The sequence below is a fragment of the Myxocyprinus asiaticus genome, chromosome 31 (genome assembly GCF_019703515.2).
Source record: "Myxocyprinus asiaticus isolate MX2 ecotype Aquarium Trade chromosome 31, UBuf_Myxa_2, whole genome shotgun sequence".
Taxonomy (NCBI): Eukaryota; Metazoa; Chordata; class Actinopteri; order Cypriniformes; family Catostomidae; genus Myxocyprinus; species Myxocyprinus asiaticus.
In genome coordinates, this window is record NC_059374.1 from 12,580,092 (window position 1) to 12,593,452 (window position 13,361).

Sequence of the window (13,361 nt, forward strand, 5' to 3'; positions counted from 1 at the left end):
GCTCGTCCAGATTGGTGTCTGCAGCCTCAAAAACACTCCAATCAGTGTAGTCAAAGCAGGCTTGTAGTTCCAGCTCTGCTTCGTTGGTCCATCTCTTTACAGTCCTTAATACAGGCTTAGCACACTTTAATTTCTGTCTGTAGGTTGGAAGAAGATGAACCAGACAGTGATCGGATAGTCCCAAAGCTGCTCTAGGAAAAGAGCGATATGCATCCTTTATTGTTGTGTAGCAGTGATCCAGTATATTTCTGTCTCTGGTTGGGCGTGTAATGTGCTGTTTGTATTTGGGCAGTTTACGTGTGAGGTTTGCTTTGTTAAAATCCCCAAGAATAATAATAACTGAGTCTGGGTATTGTTGTTCTGTGTCTGTGATTTGATCAGCCGGCTGTTGCAGCGCGGCATTCAAACACGCGTTTGGCGCGACATACACACTCACCAAAATAAACTAGGAAAACTCCCGCGGCGAGTAGAAAGGCTTACAGTTAATAAAGCGCGCTTCAAAATTAGGACAGCACATCTTCTTTAACATTGTTACATCTGTACACCAACTTTCATTGATGTAAAAGCATGTTCCACTGCCTCTCGTTTTCCCCGTTAACTCTGCGATGCGATCCGCTCTGAACAGCTGAAAGCCCGGCAGATGTAACGCGCTGTCCGGAATGGCTTCACTCAGCCAGGTTTCTGTGAAGCACAAGGCAGCAGAGTTTGAAAAGTCCTTGTTTGTGCGGGTGAGGAGATGTAGTTCGTCCGTTTTGTTAGGGAGAGAGCAGAGATTCGCTAGATGAACGCTCGGCAGCGTTGTTCGAAAGCCCCGCCGACGGAGTTTGACCAGCGTGCCTGCTCGTCTCCCTCGCCTGCGTCTCATAGGCCCAATGAGATTTAAAGTATCTTTTCAATTCGCAGGTCTAATCCGCAGCTACCGGAAACTCTTGGTTGAGGTTATTACTGCCAAATTAGGATCGACCAGTTATTAAATCCAAGGGTTCACTTACTTTTCCACAGCACTGTGAATGTTTTACAAAATGTTCAGTAAAGATATGGGAGATTATAACTGTTTGTGTGTTGTTAGCTTAATTACGTGTCAATACTTGTGGCTTTTATGAAGATGATATCACATTTTATGAGCAATTAATGCAGAAAACTAGCTAATTCCAACTACCAAGTACTTTTTCTTGCCACTGTATTATTCTAAAGCCACTTTTTGTATTGGGTCAACAATGCTTTTCTCAGGGGCCTGGGTAGCTCAGCGAGTATTGACGCTGACAACCTCCCCTGGAGTCATGATATATATACACAGCTCTGGAAAAAAATAATCTGACCACTGCAAACTTATCAGTTTATCTGGATTTACTATTTATAGGTATGTGTTTGAGTAAAATGAACATTTTTGTTTTATTCTATAAAGTACTGACAATATTTCTCCCAAATTCCAAATAAAAATATTGTAATTTAGAGCATTTATTTGCAGAAAATGACAACTGGTCAAAATAACAAAAAAGATGTAGTGTTTTCAGACCTCGAATAATGAAAAGAAAACAAGTTCATATTCATTTTAAACAACACAATACTAATTTTTTAACTTAGGAAGAGTTCAGAAATCAATATGTTGTGAAATAACCCTGATTTTCAATCACAGCTTTCATGCGTCTTGGTGAGTGTGACGAATATCATCTCAGAATGCTATTCTAAGATGCAGGTTGGCGCAGTTTTGGTGGCACGAGGGGGACCTACACAATATTAGGCAAATATTGATAGATGTGATTAATTGTGCTTAATTCAAATAATTAATCAGCACAAAATTTAATTTGGTTAAAAAAATAATCTATTGACAGCCCCAATTCATATAAATTAATATGATTAATTATAATTCCTTCCTTGTGTTCAATTAGTGAAAAAATAAAAAAGCTGAAGTATGTAAAGCTTTTTAGGTATTAAAATACTTTCTACTATCCCAGCTGAATATGCAGAGACAACTATAATTAAGCCATTCATAGGTTCATTTTCTAGAAAACTGTAAATACTGTGTTTTTGTGGCACTACAAAAATTCCTGTTTGTTTTGAGCGACCCGCTTAGACCCACCCCAACAATGTTATTCAACCAATGGCGTGAGCTGGGTCCGGATCTGACAGTTTGAAAAGTAGGAGATGAGGGGCGTATTAGGAAAGCTGTTTTGAAAACATTGTTTATTTTTGCAAATCCGTTCAGTGGCACCAGTGTCGCAGAAATGACATACAGTACCATCAGCTTTAACTATTAAACTAGATTTTTACTCTAGTTAAACAATTTGAATCTACTAAGCAACAATTCGTCCAAATTATTTCTCTTCTGAAAAATACAAATAATCTCTTTGACCCATTTCAGAGATACATAAAAAAAATAAAAAAACATAAAAATTAAAGATATATCATTAAAAGTCTGAAAAATATTGAATACAAATTCTGCTATTTCGCCCAGCCCTGGCTTTCCCCTTACTCTATACAAGCACACCTGGCACAGCTTGGTCCCCAAAGTTCAGCAGAATCAAATGAGTAGGACTTTCACAAGAAATTATTTCAGCAGAGCTTCAGCAAACCATTGGGTAGAAAATTGCTTTTCCGTGGAATATAGCTTAAGGACTTTGCAAAGAAGCCAGAAGTGAGTGAGAAGGATTGGCAATGATTTATCCTACCTGTTGTGGTCCGTCTCCATTGACGATGTTGGGTGGGTGTGGAGGGGGGGGCGGAGAGGTGAGCATTGGGATGTCTGGGCTGAGTAACTGGCCGGACTCCAGTGGGGAGGTGTGGTCAGCCATGACTCCCTCATTCACACTAAAGGAGAGGCACTGCTCACTCCTGCAACCATAAAGCATTACATCAATTATTCAGTTCTGTCAATAACAGCCACTCACTGGGGAAGGCACTAAAATGACCACATGCGTTTACTGTATATGATTTCAAATATTACTGTTCTGAAATGGCAATTCTCAAAACCTGTGTGAATAAACAGCAGTCATCTTCAAATATGGCTCTTACTGCCTGTTAAATAGAGAGTCATTTATGCATATTTTACATAGATGTTGAAGTATCATGTTTTATTGAAAGCTATACCACTACAGAACATATTTTGGAGGGGACTCTTTATATTGTTTTTAAAAATACATACCACTTATTTTATATTCATTTTCAGTGTTGGGTAAGTTCCTCAAAATAGTGATTCACTACAAATGACTTTTCTAAAATTGTAATCAGATTACTTTACTTATAACTTCATAAAAGTAATCATATTACAAATTATTTTACTTTCTAAACCAATTTTCACAGAAGTGTTTGTTTTTCCGCTCAACGAACAAAAAAAAAAGTCTATATTTCCTTGTGCGTTGCCATTGTCCCTCAGCTTTCACAGAAACCAGATACGTACACATGAATATAATTCATGTTTTAAATGTATTCTACATTTCTAATAATATTTCACAAATGTGTAACCCAAGTAATGTACTTAAAAGTAATTACCTTAATTGCAAGTCAGTAAATGCAATCTGATACACAAGTAATTTGAAGTAATTAGACTACAGTAACTAATTACTCTGTAATCAGATTACACCCAACCCTCTTCATAGTAAATTGAAATAAATTTGAAAATGTCACTATTCATTGTAATTTTCTTATTAGTGATGCTTGCTAAGCAAATTATGGCAAGCCACATGTGCCATAATGCCACATCTTGTTTTCCAAACATGGGCATCTCATTAACATGTGAGATTCATTGCTTCATTTGCTCACCGGTTCATTTATAACCTTACCCCCACATTTGTATGGACATCCTTCAGACATGAGTTTTATTTTCAACATTCAAATCTTTAGGTGGGAAGAACAATGAAAAGGCAAGTTTCTACTTACTAATTCATGCCCTCACACTTGGCTGTAATAGTCAGGCAGTTCAGAAAACTGTATTTATGTTCTCAGGGTCAGTTGTGGTTTAGAGCGTACAGTTGGACGTCAAACGCAATAGGCTACTCTTGAATGAGATACTCTTTGCCCGTCCTTCCTTGTTTTAGAATTGAGCACAAGAGAAAACGTTGCCTAATTTAGGCTTTATTCATTGTATTCAGGGGCTGTGTGACCTGTCTGGGTGCCACGCAGCAGTGGAATGAAAATGTGCTATTTTTCCCTGCCACATCTGCACACGCACTCCAAAATGAATTCAAATGAACTAATCATGGCAACTCAAAAGCTCTGTTCCAAAACCTATTGAGATGCCTGGCTGCCTATTGCCTACATGTTTTCTAAGGCAACATCCAAATCATCATGAAACCTTATAAAAGTGAACAAATAGGAAAGCTCTACATAGATAGCAACCCCACACAATTAGCGCTTCACATGGTAGTCTCGACTAAATTTATTTAAATTAAGTTTCATGTTAGCATGTTGCTAAGCTAACGGTGTGATCCTCCAATAACTCTACTCACAATAGATTACAATAGGGTCTGATATTACCATGTTGCTATGCTAACTGTCTCAAACTAATAACTCGACTCACAATTTATTTTGATAAAGTTTGATGTTAGCATGTTGCTAAGCTAACAGCGTGATACTTCGAAAATGCTCTCTAATACCGCATAATGAGGAAAATTATGAAAACGGAAAACGTTTTTAATACTTTCAATCAAAATCGTATTAGTGTGGACTTGAGATACTTTAAAATAATGCCTCCTTAGGCAGCTCACTAGGTTTTGGAACAGAGCAACAATATGGAGTACAACCTTGTGCAGCGCTCTCTCTCTTTTTCTCTGATACATCAACTCGCAATGAGTCATAGATGGATAGGTACTAAGGAGTAGGGCTGCAACTAACGATTATTTTTGATAATTGATTAAATCTAACGATTATTAGAACGATTATTCCTCTATTCGGCGATTACTGCAACAATTAATCATTAGCTCTTAACCAATTATTCAGCTTGTGCCCCGACTTAAAAGGTTGTATTAAATGTGCTTACTAACAACAAAGAGGACAAAATCATCTTTTAAAAATACCTCTAAATGACATTCACTGAATTAAGGGGAAAAAAATACTTTACATTAATTTTAATTCAGAAAAGAAATTCACTTCAAAAAAATCCTACTGTTATCAAGTGTTTCTGTATTTTTTTTCCATTTAAAATGGTCTAAAAATCATTAAAACAAGATACATTTACTTGAGAAGCAACATATAAGATATTTAGTCTTGCTTTAAGAGAATGTGTCTTAAATATAAGTGTATTTTGTATATAAGTGTATTTTTTCACTTGGTTATACTTCTGCGAGTGCAGTAAAGACAAAATATACTTATATTCAAGATCTATTCTCTAAAAGCAAGTCTAAATATCTTATATGCTGCTTCTCAGGTGAATGCATCTTTTTTTAAAGGATTTTTAGATATTTTAAAATATTTGTATTTTTAATATTATATTCAACATTCACAGAATTTTTTTTTTTTCTTCTGCAGTTTAGCAGCTAAAGAAAATGTACATTGTTTTAAAGGAGTTTTAGAAATTTACAGTATATTGGAAAACAAGCCAAAACGAAAGCAAATCAAATACATATTTTGTTGCAGTGTATAATGGGGCAAAGACTACCCTCTCACATTTCTGTTCACTTCAATCCATCTTTAACTCACAAAAAAACAAACTCTCTCTTATTAAGAAATGCAATGACATACACTATATTGCCAAAAGTATTCGCTCATCTGCCTTTAGACGCATATGAACTTAAGTGACATCCCATTCTTAATCCATAGGGTTTAATATGACGTTGGCCCACCCTTTGCAGCTATAGCAGCTTCAACTCTTCTGGGAAGGATTTCCACAAGGTTTAGGAGTGTGTTTATGGGAATTTTTGACCATTCTTCCAGAAGCGCATTTGTGAGGTCAGACGAGAAGGCCTGGCTCGCAGTCTTCGCTCTAATTCATCCCAAAGGTGCTCTATCGGGTTGAGGTTAGGACTCTGTGCAGGCCAGTCAAGTTCTTCCACACCAAACTCACTCATCCATGTCTTTATGGACCTTGCTTTGTGCACTGGTGCGCAGTCATGTTGGAACAGGGAGGGGCCATCCCCAAACTGTTCCCACAAAGTTGGGAGCATGGAATTGTCCAAAATCTCTTGGTATGCTGAAGCATTCAGAGTTCCTTTCACTGGAAATAAGGGGCCAAGCCCAGCTCCTGAAAAACAACCCCACACCATAATCCCCCCTCCACCAAACTTCACAGTTGGCACAATGCAGTCAGACAAGTACCGTTCTCCTGGCAACCGCCAAACCCAGACTCGTCCATCAGATTGCCAGATGGAGAAGCGTGATTCGTCACTCCAGAGAACGCATCTCCACTGCTCTAGAGTCCAGTGGCGGCGTGCTTTACACCACTGCATCCGACGCTTTGCATTGCACTTGGTGATGTATGGTTTGGATGCAGCTGCTCGGCCATGGAAACCCATTCCATGAAGCTCTCTACGCACTGTTCTTGAGCTAATCTGAAGGCCACATGAACTTTGGAGGTCTGTAGCAATTGACTCTGCAGAAAGTTGGCGACCTCTGCGCACTATGCGCCTCAGCATCCGCTGACCCCGCTCTGTCATTTTACGAGTTGCTGTCATTCCCAATCGCTTCCACTTTGTTATAATACCACTGACAGTTGACTGTGGAATATTTAGTAGCGAGGAAATTTCACGACTGGACTTGTTGCACAGGTGGCATCCTAGCACAGTACCACGCTGGAATTCACTGAGCTCCTGAGAGCGGCCCGTTCTTTCACAAATGTTTGTAGAAGCAGTCTGCATACCTAGGTGCTTCATTTTGTACACCTGTGGCCATGGAAGTGATTGGAACACCTGAATTGAATTATTTGGATGGGTGAGCGAATATTTTAGGCAATATTATGATCCAATAAGTCGCGAGCCATCACGTTACAATCTAGCTGCAGCAAGCGTGCGTGAGTGATGAGTGTCCCCGCGACAGAGTGTGCATCAGCCGGGTGCAGTTTCAATCTCTCACTTAGATCGGGACGTTCGCACAACTCACAGAAGAGGTGCTGACCGCACAGAGAAATGGCAGTTTGAGTTTTTAGTTTTTTTACATGATCTGCTTCCGTATTATTTGAACTTTAATAAAGCTCTAACGCATTCAATATAACTGAATTTAAAATGTAACACCGGGGTGTTTCCTTTAAAGACGCTCAAAACGCAAGTTTTGCTTCAGCTCCAGCTCTGCTTATTCCACAATGAGAGTGCTTCTGTATTTACTTATTTAGTATTTTTTCATTATAATTCCCTCATACTTTGCGATCTACATCACCTGAAACTGTTTGGAATGTTTAGAGTGCATCTGGACTCTGAGCTGTGCAATTCTTCCTCTCCTCAGTCAGACGCGAGCTGCAGTGCTGCTCTCGCTCGCCATCATTAGAGTTTAATGTGATCTCATGTTACGTTAAATGAGATCAAATGACGATTCGACAACGAACATTTTTGTAGACAGTTTTTTATTGTCGATAACGTCAACTAATTGTTTCAGCCCTACTAAGGAGGAAATTACATGCATCCTTGAAGCTCATTAGTATCTAGCGCATGCATTCTCATAGGGCAGCAGAGATCAGCCTAATCCGTTAGCTAGTCCCCTACTTAAACCCGCACACAAAGTTATAGGGGTGATGCTCAATAAGACAAATACTCTTCAGCAAACACAGGCTTTAAAAAGCTGGACAAATGACACCACCAGCACCTGTTGATCTGGTGTTAAGCTGAAGTGTGTTTTTTCTGCACCAAAGTTACTAAATGGAACTACAAAAATAATTACAATTTTAAACAAATTTGAAAAAAACTCCCCACACTTGGATTGGTTGTACAAACATACTGTATAGTCCTGCCACAAACCATTGGTCGAGCCAACGAATGTTGCTGCGTTAGTCTGGATGGGTCACACAAACAAACAGAGGAATGCTTCACTTTCAGTTTAAATCAACCAAAATATGGCTTGATTATCTTTCTGATCTCATGAAAATTACGTGACTGTGGCGAAATTGTTGCTAAATCATTTTACGTGATTCCTTGCATGTATTGTGGCAGTTCTAAGGTGAAATGTCCACTGTGTGGTGCTAAAAAGAGTTTACTTTTTTCCCCAAACAGGGAAAAGGATTTATGGTTAATGCTCTATAGAGTTTAAAATCAACAAAACTGACCTCCCTACCCTAAACCTAAACCTAACAGAGTCTTATAAAATGCAAATGTGATACAAAAAAACTGCAATTTGTGAAGCGTCTTTTGCGGTGCTATGACACTTTCGACCTGCCGTTGTTGTAGCGCCTCTAGTGTTCATTTCAACAAGATACGTACAACGAGCCATGTAACAATTATTTTGCAATCATTCTGCGATACTTGATACCGCAGTTAGATAAAAAAAAAAAGATGAAAAAACTACAAGTACTGTTTTGTCTTTGTTCTACTGGTTTTATTTGTTCTGTTGCTCACAAATTGTTTCTTTGATCTGTATTTTATTAATGACTGTTTACAAGATTAAATTACTTGGAAAAAACCTTGTTTACTTAACCAAGAAATACCTTATGGCTACATTCCAATTTAATTTGTCAATATTTACATTAATATAAAAAAAAAATGTATTTATTTTTACTGTGCTCAATAGTATATTAGTCTTTACTGTGGTATCGACATTTTTAGAATCTTAAAATTTCTCTGGTATTGTAATCAACTGCTAAAATATTCGAACTAAAACAACCCTAGAACAGATGTATTTGAAGCTCCACTTAACGGTCACATAATTCTGGTGCACAACTGTTGAGTAACAAGGAAGCAGAGTCATAACGTACTATCTGTGTTTGAAACCACAACCCTTTATATGAGGGAGGCCACAGTGGGGGGCAGAAAGATGGCAAGAAGGTAGTAGTAGTCATTCACTCTCTCTAAACGCAACAGTTGAGTACACTTCCTGTGGTCTAATTCCACCCCCCAACCATACAAGAGGATGAGGGCAATGGTGAAACATGGCCTTGGTGCAAATATGCTCTCTGAGGGCCAAAAGGTCAGAGACTGGAGGTGATGGCATCTTATTAGGACATGTAACCGGAAGAATGAAGGGTGTTGAATGACGGCCCCTCTCATTCACAGCGTTCCTGAGCAGGCTGCAATTTTTTTTAAGTGGTTATGTAGTGCACACCTCTGGCTATGAGAACATGGGTGAGAGCTGTCACTGTGACTTGATAGTTCCCCAGTACAGTCACACAGTCAAGAGGTTATAAATGATGAAGCAATGGTGTATCTGGAAAGGAAGTTTGGGGGAGGGGGGGACTTCACAGAATAGTTTAGTGGTATCAACATGCTTAATTTCAAGGCACCTAATAGTCAAAGATACTATTCTAAGCCCCAACACCAACAGGAAGGATTGTCAATAGATTCATATAATTAATCAGGTTTAATTTTGTGATTCCAGACATTTCAGGAAGTGTCAGTGTATATGTTGTTGGCCTTGATTTTTAGTGATAAGCATTTTAATTAAGTTAGATTATTTTAATATAATAAATTTTAAATCATTTGAAAATGTGAAATTTGCTCTTTTACATTCAAAAAACAATTTCAGGGTGTAGTTTTTAGTGTTTGCCCAGACACAGTCATCCTTTGACAGGTCTTTTGCACCTATGCCTTCAGGGGAAAATCGATGGAATTTTTAGGCAAGGGGAAATTAAAAAAAAAGTGGTGTCCAAAATTCACCACCACAATAACAGGGTGTTGTTTCTTTTGATGGTCCCTCCTCATTCAATGCAAGTCTTTGGGATTTTTCAGGAAAATCGTCTGATCGCTAAAGGCGCGGTCACACATACCTTCACATGGCGAAATTCTGCATGGCAAAGATGGCTTGGGCAGACGTTGAGCACGTGCGAAACCAACAAAAATTATATTGTCAAGCAGCCTCTTTTTAATTCTGCACTTTATACTCTGTGAGATTTAAGTTAAAAAGAAACTCACTTTCCTTGAGAATATTCAGTGTAGCGGAGTACGAAGCATCGCCCACACAGAGGTCACTGCCAAACCAAGCCACTTTCCATTGGTCAACGTGGCGAAATTCACCTGTCAAAGTTCATACATAAACTCCACGTGAAATTTGCGAGGGGAAATTCTTCGCCACCGGAAGTCCATCACACAAAATTCACAATCGCATGGATTCCTATTGAGATGACTGTATTTCATCCATGGAATTTTGCCATGCGAAGGTGTGTGGCTGCGACTTAAGGCTACATCCACTTTAATCCGGATACATTTGAAAGCTGTGTTTTAGTTTTTGAAACGCTCTACATCCACACTGCCATTTTCAAGCGTTTTCCAAGTTTCTCATCCACACTGAAACGTATGAAACCGCTTAAATCCCCTTACTGTGCAAGCGAAAAATTGCAGTTCCATGTACATCTGAAATGCAATTGTCCTCCAATTCAGAGTAAACTTCCCGTCACTTCTGAAGGACTGCAATGTGAAGGTTGTACATAGCAACATTTATCTTTAACAACGCTATCAAAGTGAATCAGGCACAACAACTCTGCTACAATATGGGCCACCATCTTGATTGATTTGGGTTGAATGGATCCCATGACTGTGTCACGTGACAACAAATACGTAATCGTTTTCAAATAACTCAGTTTTCCCTGTCCACACTACAACGCGAAGACAACGTTTTCAAATGTATCCACTTGGTAGAGCATTATCGAAAAGCTCCGTTTTCGCTGAAAAAACAGTCTAAGTGTGGAGAGAAGGCCAAAACTGAGAAAATTATGTGTTTTCAAACTAGGGGTTTGTACAAATCCCAAACTCTACACTGTAACGAGAAAAAAAAAAAAAAAAAAAAAAAAAAAAGAGTCTTATTTTAATGGTAAAAGAAAGTGTAACGGTCAAAAACTGTTAATTAGTTAACTGGTAGCAATAACTGTATATTTAAAAAGGCAATACATGCAATTTTACATTAAAATATTTTAAATATCACTTTTAAGATTTATTAAAAATATGATCTTCATCTAACTGATAATGGTACATTTTTATATTATTAACTATTGTTCCTGGAAGAGCCACTCTTGATGAACTGATGTTAAAAGTTGATTAAAGGTGCTGAAAGTGATTTTTTTTCATGGAAAGGTATGCAAAATCTTTTACTACTCCCTGAAAAATATTAATGAAATAAGTGTCCTAACATATCTTTTCAGTCTCTGCGACAGCTGTAGACTTTGAAAACAAGTTTACGGCCCTGTTGTTGAGTATTTTGTTAAGTGGAGTCGGGAAGCAGGTCTGTATCTGAATACTTTTATTGATTTCCGGCGAAATTCTACACCAAACTAAAGTACTCGTATTGGTGAACACACTATTGAAATTGTGGAAAGCTATATGTATTTAGGTACTATAACAGACAACAAATTAAACTGAGATGATCACAGACAGACTGTGCAGAATGAGACAGTAATGACTCTCTTGTTCGAGGAAGTTAGTGAAATTTCATATATTGATGAGTGTTTTTTTACAGGGCCTTCATTGAATCTTGACTGACATTTTCAATGATTTGCTGGTTTGCTTCTCTAAAAGTTAAACAAACCCCACCCCGCCCAAAAAAAAAAAATGCACTTGTGAGGGTTGTAAACATTTGTAGTAAAATTGTAGGAGTTAATCTGCCCAGACTGTCTGATCTATTTACTATGCAGTTGCTTAGGAAAGCAAACAACATTATATCTGGCAATACTCATCCACTTCATGATGCTTTTCAGATACCGCCTTCAGGGTCTTTATACAGGGTTCATTTAGCTAAAACAAACAGATTTACATTTTCATTTGTAAAATATATTATTTCTCTGCTTAACTCCAATCGAAAAAGGTAGCCTTCCTATCAAGTTTTCAGGCTGTAATGATGATTTCCAGCTGATATCGTGTTGATTTTATTCTAATATTTATTATATGTTAAGTGTAATTTGTATTGTTTTTCTTTTTTTTTATGTATGTGTTGTATTTCACTGCTGAAGAACAAATTGCCCTAATGGGGGACAATAAAGGTTAAGTAAGTTAAACAGCAAATAAAAATATGTCCGCAGGCCGCGGTCAGTGACGTATTCTGCATGTCAATCATTTTCATGTTGTTGCAGCAAATTATTGAGGCTGAATTCCATTTTTATGCCATGTTGCTCATAACAGTTGCCTGTTGAGGGTGCTATTTTGCTGCTGTTGTTTTTGACAACCGTTTCTGCTCAATATCGGTCTCAATAAAGCTAATTTGGTATCTTTGGAGTGCAGGGTTTTGGAAAGGGGGCGTGGCTAATCCAACGGCTCAGCTTGTGGGAATTCTAGAATTGGCTAAAATCGCTTGCAGCACCTTTAACAGTGTATTTTGAAGTACAAAACAAGTTTTTAAAGTTCCAGTAAGTTGGTATAATAACATTATATATTTTAATAATATATATATACATACATAGTTGTTAACTGTAAAATATACAGGCGCCAAACACCCTAATGCCTGTTTTGTTACAGTGTACATATTAGCTATTATAATAATAATAGTAGTGCTAGCCTTAGCAAGCACCATTAATAATTTACTAATAAATATTATTACTCTGAAGGCTCTGAATTATGACTAATAAGTTACAAGTGTGATTACAGCTGAGAAATAAAGCAGCTATGTTAAAGTAAGGATCAGAAAGGAAAATCCAATTTTGTGTGAGAAAGTAAGGAATTTCCAGTTTCTATGCCCTTTCGGATTTTCCGTAGAACGAGAGTTCACATTTCACTGTGAGTGATAAAAATACCTGCAAAGATAGATTTCTGAATTGCAATTCTTTAAAAGAAGCAAAAAATGAAAGACAGAGAGAGAAGAAAAATCAGCAGAGGGTTAACTATGTATGATGCAATAAATTTCCACACCCTCTGACTTCAGCTCTCCGACTTTGACATCATCACTGCGATGATGTTTACAAGCACGATCTTTACATCAATTAAACTAAATTATTTGAAATCTCGTAATGTCAGGTAAATGCCTTGTTTTTTATTGGGGAAAGGTTATACATTTTTCAAGCAAAATCTATTAGACTCACCTAGATTTTGCATTGAATGTAAACACATTTATCGGAGTTCTCCGATAAATGTGTAAATTCCACCCCCCCAGCCATACAAGAGGATGAGGGTAACGGTGGAGCATGGCCTTGGGGTGCAAATCTGCTCTCCGAGGGCCAAAAGGTCAGAGACTGGAGGTGATGACATCTTATTAGGACGTAACATTTTTTTTTTCCCTTATGAAAATTTGAGTGGTGTCCAAAACTCACCACCATAATAACAGGGTTTTGGTTATTTTGATGGTCCCTCCTCATTCAATGCAAGTCTTTGGGA

At 37.8% G+C, this 13,361-nt stretch overlaps 1 protein-coding gene across 2 annotated transcripts in view; it reads right to left on the reverse strand.

Moving 5' to 3' along the window:
- fndc3a (fibronectin type III domain containing 3A) overlaps nucleotides 1-13,361 on the reverse strand; it is a 134,025-nt gene that overhangs the window by 108,249 nt on the left and 12,415 nt on the right. For both annotated transcript variants that reach the window (XM_051664879.1, XM_051664878.1), the window contains exon 2: nucleotides 2,670-2,832. In XM_051664879.1, the coding sequence (XP_051520839.1) occupies nucleotides 2,670-2,792 (123 nt within the window). In that variant the 5' untranslated portion in view covers nucleotides 2,793-2,832. The remainder of the gene's footprint in view (nucleotides 1-2,669; nucleotides 2,833-13,361) is intronic.